Genomic DNA, 20,775 nt, shown 5'->3' on the forward strand with positions numbered 1-20,775 from the left:
TGGCTGGGCCATGTTGCTCGAATGGACAGTAGCCGGATGCCGAGACAGATCCTGTTTGGCTCACTTCTCACACGTCGCCCAGCACATGGCCCTCGCAAGCGCTGGAAGGATTGCGTTGTCTCCGACTTAAGAGTTCGTGGCCTCACCAAGGAATGGTACCCTATCGCCTGTGAGTCCCGTGCTGACTGGCGGACTATGTACGCCGAGCCTGTGGAGAATGTGCCTCAGCCTGACCCAGTGGTATGTGCGGATTGCAATCGGTCATTCTCGCGCCCTGGAGATCGTGCTCGCCACAAATGTGTGGTTGAGCGGGCAAAGCCGATTGCTGAGCAGCGAGGGGCTTGCCACTGTGGAGATTGTGGGCGTTGGTTTCGCAGCAAGGGTGGTCTAGCTGTTCACCGCTGTTCCGCACCTCAGCCTCAGCCTCCCGAGCCCCGGCAAGTCTATGTGCAAGATGCCTGCTGTGCTGCGCACTGTGCTGTGTGTGCCCGCTGCTTTCGGTCTGTGCAAGGCCGCGGTCGTCACCGGTGCTCGAGGACTGGCCCGCGCCCGACTGCCCAGCAGCGTAATTCGTTCAGCCATGTATGCGTGTGTTCTCGCCGGTTCCGTTTGCCCCACCATCTCCGGCGTCATCAGGCTGCGTGCTCCATCTTCCTCTCTGATGCCCCTCCGGGGCCCACGTGACCCCTGTGGCAGTGGCTCTACAGGACAGGACAGGACAGGTGTGTGTGTGTGTGTGCGTGCCTGTGTGTGTGCGTGCCTGTGTGTGTGTGTGTGTGCCTGTGTGTGTGTGTGTGTCTGTGCGTGCCTGTGTGCGTGTGTGTGTGTGTGTGCATGTGTGCATGTGTGTGTGTGTGTGTGTGTGTGTGTGTGTGTGTGTGTGTGTGTGTGTGTGTGTGTGTGTGTGTATGTGTGTGTGTGTGTGTGTGTGTGTGTGTGTGTAACGGGGTCGTGATGTACGTCCACGTTACCACAATCACGTACACGAACGGCAGTGCTGTCTTCAGAAGGTTTGTTATTGAAAGCTGAGAGTTCTTGACAGTGTTGAATGCGGGGGGGGGGGCAGCATCATCTGTCCAGTCTAGGCGTTGTTGTGTCTTGCGACCAGCGAGGAGAGCGTTGAGCCGGGTGAGCCTTGCTGCTAGCTGCGGTTGTAAGCGGGGGTAGAACCTAACCAGATCGATGAATTCGCGCAGCTTGCGGACGCTGGTGGGTGGAGAGAAGTCATGGGACGCTGGTGGGCGGCGAGAAGTCACGGATTGCTTGGACACGACTGTCTAGAGGGCGGACGCCGGATGAGCTGAGTCGGTGGCCGAGGAAGTCGAGTTCAGTAGCACCAAACTGGGACTTGTGAACATTAATGATGAGATCGTGGTCAACAAGTCTGGAGAAGAGACAGTGCAGGTGCTGAGCATGTTCGGCAGAAGTTGAGCCTGCAATGAGGAGATCATCGAGGTAGGCGTAGACAAATGGCAAGTCAGAGATAATTTGGTTGATGAAACATTAACATGTCTGGCCGACATTGCGTAGGCCGAATGGCATACGGGTGAATTCAAACAGGCCGAACAGTGTCATAATGGTTGTTTTGGAAATATCGTCGGGATGCACAGGTATTTGGTGGTAAGCACGAACAAGATCTATCTTGGGAAGACGTTAGCATATATTGCTACAACTGCGACAGCGGATGTTGGCCGCAGGGCAAAACAACTTTCCCTTAACATGGGCACGGCCACAGTACTTGCACGAACCAGATACTGTACGTGGCTGTCTGCGTTGCTGTCTGGTCGCACTAACGGCAGCCATTGAGCTAAACTGATTGCCAGGCTCTGCCGGCGGATCGTACAACTTACTCTCCGCATAGGAGGTCTCCAGTGCCACTGCTTTGGTGATGGCATCTGCGAGGGTGAGTCTGGACTCCTTGAGCAGCTCACGACAGACTTCGGGGGATTTCAAACCCGCAACCAACTGGTCTTGCACCTGGGAGTTTACCACACTGTCCACATCCGTCGCCCCAAATTTACATAAGTCCACTCTCTCTCGTAAACGGCCAACGAAGGTGGAGACGGATTCCTCCTGCCGTTGTTTCAGCTGCCGGAATTTGTGACGTTCTGACGTCGTATTGATGGTGGACGGAAGTGCGCCAGAACGGCGTCCGTCAGTGCCACGTATTCGTCTCCAGGAGAACCGTCATCATTTTCTGGCAGAGAAGGAATAACCAGACCCTTCACAACTTTGCGAACTGAGAGTCCGACCAAATTCAAAAATAAACGCTTTTTGTCAACAGCAGTGGAACCGTTGCAAATTGCAAGGTAGTCATTGACATCCTCGAGCCAAAGCTCAAAATCGGCCCCGATGTCGCCGGCGTAATCAGGTACAAAATCCTTGGGCACTCTGCCCTTCGTTGTCATCTTGTTCACTGCGCCAATGTGGATGGACAACACTGCAACAATACAAGTCAGGAGTTAGCCATTGCAGGCTTCGTCTTCAAGCTCTGCTGAGTGCTCTACTGCATGCATGTACGCATGCACACACTATACTTATGTACATGAATACATCACTACACTTACCATGGAGGCTTGGGGTGAAGTCCTGGATATGTGAGATTGGGTAGCGATCAGGCACTGTGATATTGTTGAGGGAGCGATAGTCAGCACAGGGGCGCCAGTCGCCCGACTTCTTCGGTCCCATGTGGAGCGGTGAGGACCACTCACTAGAAGACGGACGGATGATGCCGAGGTCAAGCACGTGTTGAAACTCCCGTTTAGCCGGCTGCATTGAGGCGATCGGGAACTAGGCGACGTGGCTTGGCATGAACAGGATGACCGGCTGTGACGATACGGTGGGTGACGTTATGACGAATTGGACAATGACTGTTGTTGGGACGCACTAGATCTGAATACTCGGACAGGATGGCAGTGAATCGACCGGAGGTAGAATATGCTAGCAGGCTGGGGACTGATTCCACTTCTGACAGGCTGCAGAGAGAGCAGTGTTGGAGTCGACAGCTGCCTGCGGGCGATGTTCGGTGCTGTCCGTATGTACGTATAGGACTGTTGTTGGCGGCGTGAAGACGAGGCACCGCAGAGACAGGAGAACGAGAGGGCAAGGATGAATGGACAGGAGTAGGCAGACACGACGGAGGGATGATACTGACCGCTGCACCAGTGTCGACGAGGAAGGCTGAGCGGGAGTTCCTGTCGAGCACGTGGAGCAGGCGACCAGGATCAGACGATGAGCCAGCAGCAGTGGAGGTCTAGTAGTGAGTGTCTCGGGTGGAGAGAACGGCTACCACCTGTTCCATCCGGTCTGTAAAGCGAGTGATGGCGTCAGGCTGCTCCACTGTTGCACTGGCGGTGGCAGCGTTCACGGCGGACAGGTGGGTCCCACGTGGGGCAGACTCCGCCACACGGTCAGCGAGCTGCGCTAATTCCTCGATTGCCATGTTAGGCGTGGCGGCCAGGATGAGTCGCACTTGGGATGGGAGGCGGGAGAGGAACAGTTCCCTGAGCAGAGCGGGGTCCAACTCTTTACTGTTGAGGAGAGTTTGCATTCTGCGCAGGAGACGGGTGGGCGGCTCATCCCCTACTCCCTCCTGACTGAGCAGAGCACTGACTCGAGCTTGCTCAGATTTCTGAGTGCGCTTTGTGAGGGCATCCTTTATCCTGTAATAGTGTTGCTTGTCAGGAGGTTGAATCAAGAGGTCTCTCACTTCAGCTGGATACTCTGGTGCTAGAGAGGAGACTATGATGTTGAACTTCGTCTTCTGAGGCGTTATGTGCCTCGTTGCGAAGTACGCGTCTGCTTGAGCGAACCACACCTGCGGATCCCTTGGCCAATACGGCGGAAGCTTATAATGCACTGTAGAGATAGGCTGATCGGGAGCAGGTGGGGCTACAGCGGGATTGTCACCTGAAGCAGAGGATGCGGCGTCTGCCACTACTTGTTCGTTGCCGCCAGACATGATTGTTGCGTGTTGAGGATCGTGTTGCGCTGGATCACGTCAGGGTCACCAATGTAACGGGGTCGTGATGTATGTCCACATTACAATCAGACCTCGCTTATCCGGTCCTCTTTTATCCGGATCCCTCGCCATCCGGAAGAAAACCGTCGGTTACCGATTTACAGCATATGCCATGCATACATACAGTATGTGTGTTCGATTATCCGGTTCCCTCGCCTATCCGGATATTTTTTGTGGAAAACGGATGTGTGCGGTTATGCGAGGTCTGACTGTACCACAATCACGTACATGAACGGCAGTGTTGTCTTCAGAAGGTTTGTTATTGAAAGCCGAGATAATTGAAGTAAACTGCCTAATCTAGATTGAGGTGATAAAGCTGATCCAAGCGAAAAGGGAGAAAGAAAGAAAGACTGACTGACTGCAGGGATCGATTTATCCGGGTTCGCATCGCAGTTTGCGAATCAAAATTCACTGGCTGCGATTCGCTTTTCGTTTTTTATCGCCCAAAACTGCGATGCACTACAAAGACCAGTTGTGTGCAGTCTACATGCGACTGATGTACACACTGCTGACTAGGGAGTAGTATTTTACTACTCCAACCAACTGGCCTGTCCTGCTCAGTCCGCGCGGGTCGCGGACTCGCGGATCGCGCTCTTTCGATTTTGGACACTGCACTAGCACTGGTCGTACATGACTGCAGTCTTCTGAAGTTTTGTACACGGCGGTGACTTTTCCTGATGTTCTTCTTTCACTGTCAAGCTCAGTTTGTTTCTGTTCGACAAGGCACAGTTGAAGTAGATGGTTCTTAGTCTCATGTAGCCAACATGTCAGTGAATCTGATCAGTGATTCACTGCCCAGAAGAGGGACAAAGAACTGGACGCGCCAGGAATGTCGATTCGTTTCGATGAAGAAAAGGAGAAAAGCGAAATTCGATGCGCTTTGCACGAAATGTCCCGATCGTTTGAGCGCTTTCCTGAGGTTTCTTTGTCGAAGGAATCAGTGGAACTGCCCTGTTGAAAGACATTGTGTTGTGAAGAACTCGAAGACGGATGGACGCTGAACATGTAACGTGCCCAAGCGAAAACTCTAACGTAAATATTCAGGTTGAACATTCGCTTGGAAAAGCAAATAGCAACTGCAGCTATTGTCCTCTTCTGTACGAAATCCTGCTATTGTACAGCTATACATGTAAACTTTTGATGAAGGAAAACTGCTAATCAATACTGGGAGTTGCTAGTCAATTGTAAAACTGTGTAGCAGTGACTGCTATGCAAAAAAATCAAAGTAAATCGATCCCTGGACTGACTGACTAGAGTGAAGATCAGGAAGGAGATGCTCTTACACGTACTTATACATTGTACATGTATAGTGGCGGAGGGACATAATTGCATAATGTTCTAGAAGGTACAGATAAGGAATCAGCATATGCCATAAGGCTGTGTGTGTAGAAGAGATTCTGGAGAGTTCTAGAAAGTCTTGTTGGAGTTCTAGAAAGAGATAGAAAAGAAGTAAACAGATCGTGAGCACACATGAGAAAGTCCTGAGGCTGGCTACAGTGTACTCGATGAACATGCACTATGTAGGATACGCTACATGTGTACGTGTGTTCATGTACATGTGTGCATGTGTGTGTTCGTATGCATTACTTGCTCAGGTACCAGCGATGAGCATATCACAGTGGTGGAAGCGCTGCGGGAATTCCATCCAGACGGGGCCGTTCTTGTCACAACATCTCAGGTGAGACCATCAATTCACTCTCTCTGTCTTTGGACTTCTCTTCCAAGCTATGGCTTCACCAGCACTGCGGATGAGCTTCAAGCTGCCACGTACCGCCAGGATTGGCGGCACCTACAGTGCCTTTATCCAGAACTGGCACCCTAACGTTTTGGTGTGTCGCATGCATAGGGCTTTCACTTGCCATGGCCAAAGATCTTGTATTTGTGTGTAAACCGCGGAACATCCACCACGACTTTGAAATGATTGATATTCGTAAATAAAACGAGAGAGCTTGGAAGCTCAGGGCCCTACGCTATGCTTTTTTGCCTTGATGACCTAGACAAAAAAAGCATAGGGATGTTATAAATTCTTATAAGTTTCTACTTTTTGTTTTTAGTAATGTTGAAACGATCTCACCGGGTACTCGTTAGCTCGCTCGCCAGAAACTCGGCTCGTTTGTGCAGCCAGCTCGTTTGCACTAACGAACACCGTACCCCGTACTCCCTACAAATGGCAGTACATGTCGACCAGGGCCTCGTAAACTATTTTACGACTCCCTGGTCGATCGAGAGTCCAGTCCCGCGCAAAGTGAAAATCACTCGCAGTTACAGTGACTGTATGCCTGCACGACACTTGAGTTGTTTCAGTTGTCGTTGCAGCTTTGGTGGACTCTACTGATGTCTTGTTCCGCATCTGCTGACCTGTCGCAGGTTATGCTTCGGTCACCTGTCCATTCGAGTGAAAGTTACGCTCAGTCGTTTGGAAGTTTTCTCCCGAGATGCAGCGAAGACCAGGGCTACTTGCAATCTTTGCAAAACGGTCTATTCTTACAAAGGCTGCTCAACGACGGCGCTGAAAAGACATCTTGACACCAAACAGCAGTCCGAGGTGAAGCAGCAGCAACCCCAAATGCCAACGATGATAATTTGAACCAGCTGAAAAAAATCGAACTTGGAAAAAATATGTTCAAAAAATCATATTTGCCACATCAATGAAGCTCGTTAGCTTGCTCGATAGCTTGCTCGTTAGTGGAACTGATCGCTCGTTTGTTATAGATACGCTCGTTTCAACAATAGTTTTTAGACATAACCTGGGATTCGAACCCGCACTATCGCCCTGCATGCATCCCCCGATACACTTCGCATACATACTAATTCTTCCAAGTTGCTTCACGTTATGATCTTGTATTTGAAAGCCCTATTTGAATATACATTGTGGCCAGCCGTCTTTGATTGTACGGTACGGTATGGGACAGGTACGGGACAGGTACGGTCGAGGGTAATACGACACCGTCTAACGCCTTGATGACGGCAAAAAAAGAAAAGGGATCTCATTTTATTCAGGCATTACCTGAGATTCGAACCCGCACTATCGCCCTACATGCATTCCCCCATACACTTCGCATTCATACTCATTCTTCCAAGTTGCTTCACGTTATGATCTTGCATTTGAAAGCCCTATTTGAATATTGCGGCCAGCTGTATGTGGCCAGCTGTGTTTGATGGTACGGTACGGTACGGGACAGATACGGGATAGCGCCAGGCGTGACACAAACACACAAACAAACAAACACCAAATTAAAGCTGTGTGGACCCTGGCTAGCGCCAGACGTTACTGAAGTAACGTCTTCTGCATAGCTACGGGAATAAAAACGTATGAAACTTCCACACAAAAGGCACAACGGAGGTTTACAGGTTTGTCGCAACTCAGAGTTTCTTGCTCAATGCAATCATCAGGCGACTATTACATGTTCAGTGGGACTTGGCCAATATAAAGCATAGCCTAGCGATAGCTGGTTGATGGCCGTGTGGATGGTCGCTTAGGTGAGGGAGCTATTAGCGCATAACACTTATATATTTTCTGAAAGGTATGATGACTACGGAAGTCAAAAACATTGTTATCAAGTCCCAGTAGCAATCTTGCACATAGTGCAAATATTGGGCATGGGTTTGTCACGTGATGTGAACTTCTGCCGTCGGAGATGGTACAGACGGGATCTGCACACTCTCCGGCGCTAGTACATGTACAGTCAACTTTGCTAATAACGACTGCGGATATAGCGACAATTCGCGAAAAACGACAGAATTTCCATGCCCAGAGCAAAGTCCCATCTAACTGTAATACGTATAATGAGACTTCAGGTACAGTAAAACCTGTAACTAACGACCACCGTGACTAGCGACCAGCCTGGTACTACCGACCACTTCGCCAGGCACGGACGGTCTCACATTCAAAATTCACTGTGACTAGCGACTACCTGCTGAACGCGACCAGCGACTGCCTTTTCTTGTCCTAAAGACGATTTTTGACCCGTAACTAGCGACCGCGATATAGGAAATCAAATGTTGCTCGAAGCTCCTTCTAGATATTTTGATGATTTTCCGTGGTCCTGAAAGGAATCTTTCGATACCACAGCTGAAGAAATGAACGCAGGTCATTTTGACTGTGGAGTCGGTGTGGACTGCACTACTTGTACACCTGTCAAAATTTCAAGCGATGTCAAGAATAAACATGATAGGAAACGCGCATCAAAAGCGCTCTCTGATCGATGTTATACTACTCGGAGGCGAAACGAAGACTGAGCGACTCTGTCACCCCAGTCATACAGACGAACTGACGATAGCATCAAGGAATCCAGAAACAAAGCAGCACTGCAAGGTCCTGATGCTGAAGTGTCGCGTTCAAGCAATCGAGAAGTCGCAACAAGGACAGTCGGTACGATTGATCGCATGAACAAATTTGAAGCCCAGCGCAAAACGAAACTTCCACAGGGAACGTTTGACTCCTGGCTTCAGAAGTAGGAGCTGAATTTGATGTCCGCAAAAAATTAATCTTCTCTCTCTCTCTCTCTGTCTCTCTCTATCTTTCTCCGTCTTCAAGTGTTGTTTGACCTGAAATAAGAATGGCATTGTGCAAGTCCTGGGGAATTGTATTACATGTAGCTGCATTTTGATATACATATCATATAATGGGATCCATTATGGTCGCGCGGTGCAAACCTCTATCTAAAGACCACCTGCTACTAAAGACCGCTGTTTGCTGGCACCAAGGGGTGGTCGGTAGTCACAGGTTTTACTGTATAAGGACACTTCGCGAATAAGGACACTTTTCTGATGCCCCGCCGAGTGTCGTTATTCGCAAAGTTGACTGTACATGCTTACAGAGGTGCATTGCACTAGCTTGCTGCACCCTGCATTTGCTCTCCCTATCATTTGATCTTGGATCATAGAGGGCCTTACAGCAGGGGCAGAGGAATGGTTTTGAAAGTGGTGTAGTCAGAGCAGAAGGGGTGCCGGAATCTTCCCCCAGAATAATATTTGAAATTTGGCATGAAAAATGAGCCAGTTCTGGCACCCCTGGACTGTTGGATCATGGAGCTGTGGCCATGGATGCTAAAGTGTCTTTTTACTGCATGCCATGTGTGTATGTGTGTGTGTGTGTGTGTGTGTGTGTGTGTGTGTGTGTGTGTGTGTGTGTTCGTGCGTGTGTTCGTGCGTGTGTGTGTTCGTGCGTGTGTGTGTTCGTGCATGCGTGTGTGTGTGTGTGTGTGTATATGTGTGTGTGTGCGTGTGTGTGTATTGTCCTGTCTCACACGTTGTGGCTAGGCGGTTGCTGTGGCTGATGTACGCCGCGAGTTATCTTTCTGCCGCAAGACTGGTCTGAACGTTCTGGGTCTGGTTGAGAACATGAGTGGATTCGTATGCCCCACGTGTTCGGTGAGCTACTGCCTCAACTATCCCAACTATCCATAGAGTGCATCCTTGCCAGAGAACAATACATCCATCCATTGTATGTGCATCTTCACTCTTGTACTTCAAAGAAGTACTGTAAATATACAAATTTTCGGCAGCTATTTAATTTCGGCTATATTCGGCACCGACCCAAAACGCCGATGAAGTTTTTCACAGCATCTGTCGCACTGTACCATGCCCTCTCTGATCTACCCCACGCCGAAATGTCAAAAATCGTGCCGAAATTTTGCAGCGCCGAAATTTTGTATATTTACAGTATTGTAAATGGGTTTTAACCCTTTATGGACGGATTACTAGCACAGTATGCACCAGAATTACAAAATGTCAGTACAATTTTCAACTTTTCCATATCATAACTTTGGTGTCCTTCACTTGATTTTCACAATCAAGGGCTCATTGGAAAGCTCTTGGCGAGAGCTACGTCAGGGTACCAATCTCCATTATCCGGCCGCCACAAATCAGGCGCGGTAACACAGCAAAGTCGTCTCCAAGCCTGATATGCAAGCAAATTCGTCCCATCAACGCCATTCCACTCTCCTTCATCGCAGAACGCTCAAATCTGTTTGAGACGATTCAAACTTCAGCCGGCTACGTCATTATCATGTGCTCAGTCGCTCAAAGAGCACACGAAAAGGGATTTTCCCCCAAAATGGCGAAATGATCGATCAAAAATTTGAATTTGCCGAGGTAAGAATACGGCGTGCGATATCTCTGGCGTCCGACATTGTAACTCTTCGGCGATTGTTGCATTGGACAGCTTGGAGTTCCCGCTACCACGCAGACCCTTCGATTGTGGAATTTGCTCAAGAAACGATGGAGTTATGAAGTTACGAAGTTTCGATCTTATTAGATCGAAACTCGTACAGTCCGTCCACAAAGGGTTAAAGGGTCGAATGTAATGTTTTGCGAATGGCTTAAAGGGTGAAAGTGAATGTTTTTGTTGACACATGTATTCCCCCTGGAGGATCAAAGGATGCCTCTCTCTCTCTCCCTATGTTTCCTACAGGAATGTACGAACATATTCTCCCAGGGTGGTGGCGAGTCGTTTGCTGAGCAAAGCGGGATCCCTTTCTTAGGTAAGAATTGTTCTATTATTCTTGCGATCAATGTTGGATTATCTGCTTTTTGCGAGCAAATTTCTATCGATTGTATTGGCTTTATTGTGTCGACAGGCTTTTACATGCCGGCTGTTGCACAGTGCAGGACTAAGGCATAGCATGCCATGGTAGGATTACCATTCTCAGGTTTGGCTCTAGGTGACTGTAAAAACCGAGGTTGTCCGTAGTACATAATAGTCCCACACTTTAGACAAACACAGTAACACTCGTTTGGATATACAGGTGGAATCCTGATAATTCGAACCTCAAAATGCCAGGAAAAAACGTCTAAAATAGTAATTATCCGGACATTCTAATTATCCAAACATGAATCCACAACACAATATGTATGTCAAAATGCTCTCATAGTCACGCAGAGTTGCGCTATGGACCTTAGACACAGATTTCACGGGTACTGAACTGACCGGCACAGCCTGCTCATGCAAACTGAACTGACCAGTACAGTGTACAGTGAACTTCGAATTACACTTTACTAACTTCGAATTATCAGCACAAATCCCACACATTTTCTATGTAAGTGGAATCCGTGGGACTTCTAATTAACTGGACAAGTCCAGTTTTAGGTTCGAATTATCAGAACAATTTATGTGGGAATCGTATTGATTGAAATCGGTCCTGGAAATACTTCTAATTAAGCGGTATGTTCGAATTAAGCCATATTCGAATTATCAAGATTCCACCTGTACTAGTAGTGTAGCGAGTAGGAAGCATCAGCCATCCCCTCATAGCACTGATCAAGAATGACTAGCTGCTGCTGAAACATGTTTTATTGAAATTTGAAACCACACAGGGGCGTCGGAAGGTATTTCAGTGTGGTACGGTCAGCCATCTGAAGTACAATTTACTCGTGAGGGCGGGATGGCTGAGCCGAAATTTTTTTTCGGAAATTTGGAACGCAAATCAGTGCATTTTATTGATTCACGGGGTACTTGGGGCAAATAGTGGTACGGTCAATACCGTAGTGATCATACCGTATACGACGCCCCTGCCACAGACTGTTGCTACTGCTGCTACTGCTGCTGCTGCTGCTGCTGCTGCTGCTGCTGCTGCTGCTGCTGCCCGTCAAGCACAATGCAGCATGCATTCGACTCTCCAGTTTGAATGACTTGTGTATTACATGTATGTGGCCACAGTTGTGTAGAGGCTTTGCAGTACTATAAAAGAATCGTGTGAACCTCCGCAACAGGGGCAGTAGAATCTTTACCCTTTCGGCAGCTTGGCAATCAGTTCTTATCCAGGTCACCGGACTATTTTCACAGCACCAGCAGACTAAGACGCGTTATTAAAAGTCACATGGATGTGCACCGTACAAGATATCGTTGGCAACATTGGTAAATGGCTGTACTGTGCGTGCGTTTCTCACCAGGTCGAGTGCCCCTTGATCCTTCTCTGACAGCCAGCTTGGAGAGTGGCTCATCCTTTGCCGAGAAATTTCCTGGCTCGCCAACATTTGCAGCAGTGCAAGAGATAGCTGCCCGTCTATTGCCTGCGACGACAACAGCATCTAGTAATGAGAGCAAGCCTGCATAGCCCTGAGTGCATGGTGAGGTGGGTGCGCTGGTTTCAGTAACAGAATGTATGTGCGCGTGTGTTGAAATCCTACCAGGACTGAGTTGGTCTTGGGTCGGTAAAACACGTGCAGTTTGTTCCGTATCGTGTTATCGATGGGTTGATGATGATTGTGCTGGCGTACACATCACTATGGCCACATTCATCACTGCTAAACACACAGTCACAGGAAACGCAGATGAGAGGGCCATTTCTGCTTGCTGTGGCTGTGGAAATGATGAGAACGGCGTGGATTACCCTCGATAACACAATCTCAGCGACTGGAACCTTGCTTGCTAGAGTTCCCACAACCATGGATTGTGTTAACGGATACTGGCGACGCGACATCCAGCCATGGTGCCTTCCCGGCCTGGTGTTTGACTCTGCTTCAATGGTTACTGCTGTGTGCATCTGTGGCTGTTGGCTTATCCAGCACCATACATATGTAAGTCTATTGTGGAGAGAGAGAGAGAGAGAGAGAGAGAGAGAGAGAGAGAGAGAGAGAGAGAGAGAGAGAGAGAGAGAGAGAGATGGAGAGAGAGGCCTGTGGGGGTGTTTTGACAGCCATCAGCGAGCGGCTCGTCTCTCTATCCTCAGAGCTTTTCCAAGCCGCTCTTCTTGTGTTGATGCCTTCCATCATCATCATGTCATGTGACATCTTAATGTTATCATCTTCACCTCTCTACTGCCAGTGATTGCTGCTGCTGCTGCTTGATCTGTGTTGTGACTTGACCACCAGCAACAGCAATAACAACACACTACTTGTAGTTTAGTTTGACACCTGACACACTCTCAGCTGGAGCAGAATTGGTTTTCAGAGCCACTGGCAATGCGTGCTTGATTTCTGACAACACAGATTTGGCACTGCTCTTCACACTTCATTATCTCCTTTAGTGTTGTTATCTGATCCACGACTGGCTCAAAACTTGATGTAACTTGATACCTAGGCAGTAGGTGATAAAATAGTTCTTGTGGAATTCCCATTGAGTTGGGTTTCCTGTTGGTCTCTGGGGACTCCTGGTGATGTTTGTGATTGTCATGATCCTACTGACTGTAACTGTAGTTCTGGTTATCCGTATAGAGCTATGTCAATGATGGGGGTAGTGCAGGTCCTTATTCTGTGCTGTCTATCAGCGTGTAACTGTTACCTGAGTAGTTCAGTCTGAGCATGACTGTGCATCACGCTGATAAACAGGCGCCTGTGTCTTTCTATGTCTCCTTGCATGTTACATGTACATGTATCTCATTGTACATGGTGTTGGGGCAGGGTGGGGGGTGGCAGCTTGTTATGTTAAACATGCAACTGAGATCACTTTCCCATGCTCCTACTTGAGTAGGTAATGTGTAGCCAGCGGGAGGCGTTGGGTTTGGCTGTGAAAATAGAGCACAGAACATCTGCAGAGTAGCAGGTAGCTGGGGTGTCTCCTGCTCACTTCTCCAAGCATCTACAGTCTAGTAAGTACCCTTGGCCAAGGTGCTATTTGAATAACGTTGTTGAAGATTCTGCTCCAGGAACAATAGGCCCTAGTATGTAAATCATCTCAAAGTAGTGCCATTGCGTCCCAGTGCTGCAGCAGTTTGTGTGTTCAGACATGTCTTTGCTCCTTGAAAATACTGTATTGGGCTATCTTTGTACATTTGAAACAATGCATTGGGCGTTTCATGATTGTGCTTGGGAAGTGTGAACCCTGGGACATGGGTTACTTTTCCTATACATGTACAGCATGTATGATCAGATCAGAGACTGATAGATTGCAGGCAGGGGGCGGTGTGGAGCTGGGAAGGTTGCATGAGATTGAATCTAAACTGTTCAATTCCCTGATCCTTCAATAGCGATATCAAACAGTTCTGCCTGTAACGTGTAAGCATTGAGCTGCTGACCTACAACCTATCTAGCACAGTAGTAGGTCAGTGATAGTACATGTATCATGTGTGTGTGTGTGCGTGTGTTGGTAGTTTGTCCTGTGTTACAGTGACAGGCTGTACACCGCCCTAATCTACTGATGAATAGTATTGAATACCTGTGTAGTACAATAGTGAAGTTGGCCATAGCGAGAGTGAGTGGTTGTCCATACGGGTATTCATTGTGTCTGTCATTCGTGATGAATTCTCAGTTTCCCATTCACGGAGCGAGCGTGGCCGGCAGATGTGGGGGAGGATGTCATCTGCGTAGGTAAACACTGTGCATTGATGTGATTCTGATCCGCCGCTTCCTGGAATGCTGGTTGTGCACAGTGGTCTCTATCTCTCTATGTGTAGTCACACAATGCTCCGCAAGGCTGTCGTTTGTTCTATGCATTGTGATGTCAAAGGGTTGCTGGTCTTGATCTTGTCTTCCCAAAGCACCGTATGTGTGAATAGGGATTTGTTAAAAAGCTTGAGAGGACACGAAATTGTTACTAAACCGTTTCCACTTCTTGCATTTTCATGAGCATGGCCGTGTTGGTGTATTTGTATTTGTGGTGGTAAGGTGGCTTAGCTGTCACATGTAAATACATGTATAACAAGAACTCTTGAGCTCCGCTGAGGAGACCTAACAAGGACGAGCAACTGGCTGCCCAGGCATGGTGTAGCTTACACGTCTCATGCTTGCGTTGGTTTGCTCTGATACGTAATCGTTGGCAAAATATAGGGTACACGCGGAGGTGACCCTGGCATGTACTGAGCTACAATGTAATGCTTACTACTAGTAGTATGTGAAGTCTAAAGAATGGTATGCCATGCGTCAGCATAATGCATACGCACTCCATGTTGGCATGTACATTACACACACAAACACCATGTGGATGTCACTGACAACACTGGCAAAGCACTGACGCACCAAACACTACCAGTAGTATGACTTGTTGTAGCTGCTATTGACGTATTGTCATGTGACTCTGCAGAGTTAGTGTTACACGTAATCATTTGCTTCACCTAGTGCTTGCTGGTGGCATGAATTAGCCCTGGACTGGCATGTTGTGAAGTGTCTGTGGTCATTGGATAATTGCTGCTTGTCACCTCTTCACAGCTTATTTCCTCTAGAGCTGCAGGCATGTGTATGTTGAGTTGTGTGCGTGTGTTTATAGTGATGCTGATGCCTGTGTTTATAGTGATGCTGATGAGCTGTTGTTAGTAAACACTGAGCACAAAACACAGTACTGAGCATAGCTAGCATGCGTGCGTGTGTCTGTGGCCTGCTGTTATTTGATTTTCTAGTATACTACAAGTAGTGTATGATTGTAGGGTAGTGTAATATGGCTGTAAACCATGTGAAGTGTATTGTGTGTATGAATATGACTACTTTATATGCTCCTACAGCAGTGGTCCCCTTCTAATCCTATTCTTTGTGTACATGTACAGTACTGTCTGTCGCCGAAGAACGGGGTGGCATCCTCCTAGCCTACTAGCCTACATTTTTGTAGTCTAGACCCTTTTTATTTTTCATGTACTACATGTATACAGTCTATCATAGTTGAGTCACTGTGTACACATTGGTATGCTGTACTTGGTGAAACTCTAGCCTGGTCTTTCTTAGGCGCCCAACAGTACTGTACTGTAGCCCTCCCTAGCCCCTGTCCACAGTCAGCACACAGCACAGTTTCCTCAGCACACAGCACAGTTTCCTCAGCACAAGTCACAAGTGTACGCCTGCATACATGTATGTATATGGGCACACACACACACGTGACATTGTTGTAGTTGTGTGGCATGTGTGCTGGTATGTCTGTTAGCCTGATGCCGTGATGGTTAGCCTCTTGAGTAGGTGTTGATCATGTTGTAGTGGTGAACACCTAATTCAGTTATTGTTACCATTAGTGTGTGGCGTGTGTACATGCATGGCGGTATAGCCCTGCGGGGTTTAAAATCTCTCTAACTGTGGCAATTGCCCCTGGGGCGTAGACTGGAACAGCCCTGCAGTTAATTAGATTTGTTATTGTACTTGTAATTGAACTTGTGTGTACGGTGCACTAATTTAGAACCCAGGTGTACATTGCTTTACTGCTGCTTTGGTCCGCTTTGGCTTTGATTACATTTTTCTGTTTAGTGGCCTCTTGGAAGTCTTTGCCTTGTTGCACACACCCCAGTGCAGTTTTGCTATGCACCTGGCTGGTGAGTGTGTGGCTGCTACATTTACATAGTTACTATTTCCTCATGCATGAGAGCTCAGCAACAATGGCAATGTCAAACAATGTGTGGATTGGAATTCTGTGATGGTGGCTACTCATTGTAGTGTGCGTAGAGTGTGGCTTGTAGTTTAGTCAGTACTGGTGGGGCCTTGTTGAAATCACATTGTACATGTACTGTGATTAGTAGTGCCTTGTAGAAATTAAATTGTTCATTGTACTGTGATCCAAGCGCACTTTGCTTTCTCCTGGAAGACGTTTCTGCCAGCAGACCTCTGGCACAGCTCTCCAGTCACAGTTGGTGGCAGTGTAACCCGTTGTAAATGAAAGTAAATTATCGTGTCCGTTCCCGAAGGCAACTCACGGCATCTGCTAACACCCCGTAAACCCAGCAGCAGATGTACATGTAGTGTTGTATATACGTAGGGGTGGTGTTACGGTGCCATCACGACTACTGGTTGGAGTTTGTCCCGGTAGCCATCTTGTGCCACTCACTGTGCACAGTAGAGTAGGAATGCACTGCTTGGTTTGCGGTTTGGGAAATGGTGTTTTGGGAACTGCTCGACTAACTGACTCTTGGGGACAGTGGCATGGTCTGAAGAGAAGCGCCAAATTTAAACTTTAAAGTGACACTATCCATGTACTGCGGACTGCATGTGTGCTGCAAGAAGCTGTGCTGTTCTTGTTGACCTCTACCGTGCAATGGGTTTTATCCAGGCTAGTCTGGACTCACCGCTGGTAAGGTTTAGGAGTGGAGTAGTCATGACATGCAGTGCGGTATGTGTTGAACAACTCACTTATAGTCTGTGTGGTATGTGTTGAACAACTCAAGAACTTCTTGGAAAAGCAGCGTCCAGCTTGTCCAGCTTGTCAAATTGCGATGTCATGGCATGAGTAGCTCAACGGGGTGTCCTGTGGCTTGTGAGCCAAGGCAATTGTGTGCATGTGGACGCTGGAGTGCAGTGGTGATATGTCTGGGCTGATACATACAGAGCTGCATGTGCTGCAAGTGGCAGGGGACTGTGTTATCAGTATATGTACATGACCTATCCCAGCTCCTTTTGCTTTTGGTACTGGGACGCCTGCAGTCTTGCAAACCCATTCATGATCTTCATGTTCATGTGGATAGTACAGCTTCCTTTCTACGACCTGATCCTGGCGACGTGGAGTCGTACTACCCACACCATTTAGGTTACTAAGTATGACTTCCTACCTGGTCATCATTGGGAGGGTGCAACTGAAATTAAATTTTTGGTGGAATACGTCCGGCTTCTTGATCCCCTCTTTTCGTATTACGTTACACTGGAGCCTGTCCATCATCATGATGGGCATGTACCCCCTCAGGGGACTGGGCATATCAGTCACATTGGAACCTCTCCATCACGGACACCCTCAAGTAGTCAAGACATATCATTCTGTTCTGTATACTAGCAGTGGAGAGGTGTCTTCACTCTTGATTGCTGAATACACCACAACTGGATTAACGTTAGGCGGAACGGTTAAGATGGAACACGTGTACTCTGCTTCAAAGTACATTATTTATAGGTGTGACGGTTTTGCTAATGGGAGTTCTACCGTATTATAATAAATTAATGGTGAATCTGCTTGGCTTGGGTCGCAATATCAGTGCTATTGTCATATCCGTATCTGACTGGAATTCTCTAAACAATATCTGTGGTTTTAGTCCTGGTGAATGGAAGCAGGCACTCGGCGCATTACCTCAGGACTCGAAGAAGCCTGGTTGCCACAGTGAGGTCACTTACAAAACGCATGACTTGTTTGAGCTGGGGGTCCAGTGTGTAAAGATCATGACCCGGCGCTGAGTTGTCATAATATGTACAAGTCTCCGCCATTAGCAATTTAAAGGTCTCAGCAGGTATCAGCGAAGGTCTTCTCCCTTTCCCAGGTGATCTGAATTCTTAGTTCATTTGTCACACTGTGTTGACGTTCACTGCACGTGTCCGAAATTACTCATCCCAATCGTTTCGAGAACCAGCCATGAAGTTTCTCCTGATTGGCCATTAGAATGCCTGTCCATACATGTACATTGTACTTGTTGGAGCAGAATTGGAAATGAAGCCGGCAGAGACCCACCACCCAGCAGTTTCAGATACCCGTTTGTATGCATCACATCGCCATCACCTTGGTTTATATCTAGTTACTACTAGTATACCGGGACAGGTCAACCATTACTGGTGTAATCACTAATCAGTCAAGTTAGTTGTAAACTGGTGTTGCTTTGAAGATTCCTTCGAAGAGTCAGGTACTGAAGTGCATGTACAGCAATTGGTGTGAAACTGTGTTGTTTTCTGCTGGCACCATGGAGGCTGCACGGCTATTTCCAGCAGCCAGTGCTTCTTGGATAGTTGAACCTAAGGCAAAGCAGGTATGTCGTGCTGCCAGAGTTGTACAGTAGTTGTGAACTTATGAGTAGCTGTAATAACCCTGCTCTATATCACCATGCCCAGTGACTTTCTTATCAGCATAGTGCTGGGCCTGCTTGCTGTTGCAGGCACTGTCTCTCCTTTTGGCCATTGCCATGTACATGTATGGATATAATTATTATCTTAGGCACTCCCTGATGTAGCTCCACTTTAGGGACATGTTGCCCGAATGCCCAAGGTCGGTACAGCTGTAGTGGCCTGTAACATCCGGCCATGCAAGAGCCCAGCATTGAGTGAGTAGTGAGTACGAGTATGGAGCTGGCTCAGTGGATGATCAGTGCAGGATGTGTCTTGTTCTTCAGTGTATATCCAGGACCACTTGAAGTCTTTGCTGGACTGAAGGGCTTTCATTGTTTCTGCTCAGTTGCAGCATGAATTTCCATCAGCAGCTGCAGCCAATCACTACACCCCTATACTGCTTTCGTGCTCAGCAGTTCAAGTAGTGCTGAGCTGAGCAGAGAAAAGGTGCCACAGACTACAGAGATGCAGATAGTGATAGCCTGTAGTAGTGTTTGTAATGGTAAAGTGAAGTAGTAGGCCACAGTCAATCATAGTCATTTGCTGCACTCTTTGCCAGCTGGAGGCAGTGCCCAGTGGCCTCATACCCAGCTGCAGGGTCCAGCAGGTGTCTCTACATAGTAGTACAATCATACAGTGAACCTTGCCAATAGGCCCAATACTGACCCTGGATCAACTTGTTTTATTCAAAGCCCCACACTCAGTTTTAAAAGTGAATAATAGCAAGAAGGTACAAGAGAGGAGCTAGAGAGAAAAGGGAAAACAAGGAGGCGTCCAGATAGAAAAGGAAACGTCACTTGAACGATTAGAACATTGAAAGGATAATACTGACCCTGGATGGTGCATGAGAAAAGCAGTGTTGCTATTCAGGAGTTGTTCACAAGCCTGACTGTACATACCTAGTAGTAGTACACAAGCCTCTTTCATGGGCAAACATTAACACAGTGGATTAAAATGCAATACAGCATACACTGGAGAAGAATACCTAGTACTGTACCTGTCTTGTACACTGCACTGTGCCCAGCACACAGTGAACAGCAAGTACTAGTACTGTAGTGGCTAATCATAGACTAGTACAGACAGGGCACTGGGCTGTGCACTGTCTGTACATGCAGCACTCTCTGCAGTGCAGCACCAGGACCTAGTCCCCAGCAGGTAATTGGCCCCACTAAGAACTGTCACCCCATGGGCATGTGTTCTATGATCTGTGATTTTCGTCACAGCTATGATGGAACTGGGATAGAGTTGCCCCAGGGAGTGTAGCTGATGATGAGCATTGAACGACTTTAAGTGGATAGCTGGCTGGTACATGGTGAAGACTTGAAGTAACGTTAGTTTGTTTTCCCAATATAAACAACTCACTGGTGCCATGAGCAGCATGGGGTAGCCAGTCAGCAGCCACTGGCATTACAGTTGATTAGAAACCCTGTAAACACTGCCTGGACCTTGGTGGTACTGAATGCAATTCACAGTGTACTGTCTGTGTGCATATGTACATGAGTTTTTGCCAGTGAGAAAATCGTAAACTAAGGCATTGTGTGTTGCCCTTCTGATGATCCAGCAGGTACCTGTACAATCATGTACATGTATGTAAGGTGTAGGAGAGTTTTGTGGCAGGAGACTGGCTGGTGACACGTTGAATGTGTTGATCTAAGACTACCACTAGTGGACAGTTCTGTCCGTTTGGTTTTAGCGAATTCGAATAAAGAAAACAACAAACAACAACAACACTCACCTGTAATTCGTCTTCATGAAAAGTGTCATCTAGCTTTTTTTCAGCTGGAGCTGCTGAACTACTACTAGTACTACTACTAGTAGATGATCAGTGCCCACCTGCATGACTGTGAGCACTGCCTCATTTGCAATAGCACTCACTGCAGTAGATAGTGACTGCAAATAGTTACAATGCATATGACTGGTTGGCATTGTGGTGTGGTGCAGTGTGATTAACACGGTTAAAGTGTTGTTGTCCTGTTTCTTCTTTGTTGTTTGCTAGTAGTAGTACATGTTTTCTTTATTCAAGCAAAGAGTGTGCTTAGTCTGTGCACACAAAGAGTGTGCTTAGTCTGTGCACAAGCAGGGTAAGCGCATGCATAGCATTACTGTCAGTC

General features: G+C 47.6%; 1 protein-coding gene across 1 annotated transcript in view; it reads left to right on the forward strand.

Moving 5' to 3' along the window:
• Positions 1–13,158, forward strand: part of LOC135815993 (cytosolic Fe-S cluster assembly factor NUBP2-like) — a 24,862-nt gene extending 11,704 nt beyond the window's left edge. The window contains exons 6-9 of the mRNA XM_065329349.1: positions 5,617–5,699; positions 9,284–9,394; positions 10,437–10,506; positions 11,915–13,158. Of these exons, the coding sequence (XP_065185421.1) occupies positions 5,617–5,699; positions 9,284–9,394; positions 10,437–10,506; positions 11,915–12,078 (428 nt within the window). The 3' untranslated portion in view covers positions 12,079–13,158. The remainder of the gene's footprint in view (positions 1–5,616; positions 5,700–9,283; positions 9,395–10,436; positions 10,507–11,914) is intronic.
• Positions 13,159–20,775: the final 7,617 nt, after the last annotated feature.

The sequence above is a fragment of the Sycon ciliatum genome, chromosome 4 (genome assembly GCF_964019385.1).
Source record: "Sycon ciliatum chromosome 4, ocSycCili1.1, whole genome shotgun sequence".
NCBI lineage: Eukaryota > Metazoa > Porifera > Calcarea > Leucosolenida > Sycettidae > Sycon > Sycon ciliatum.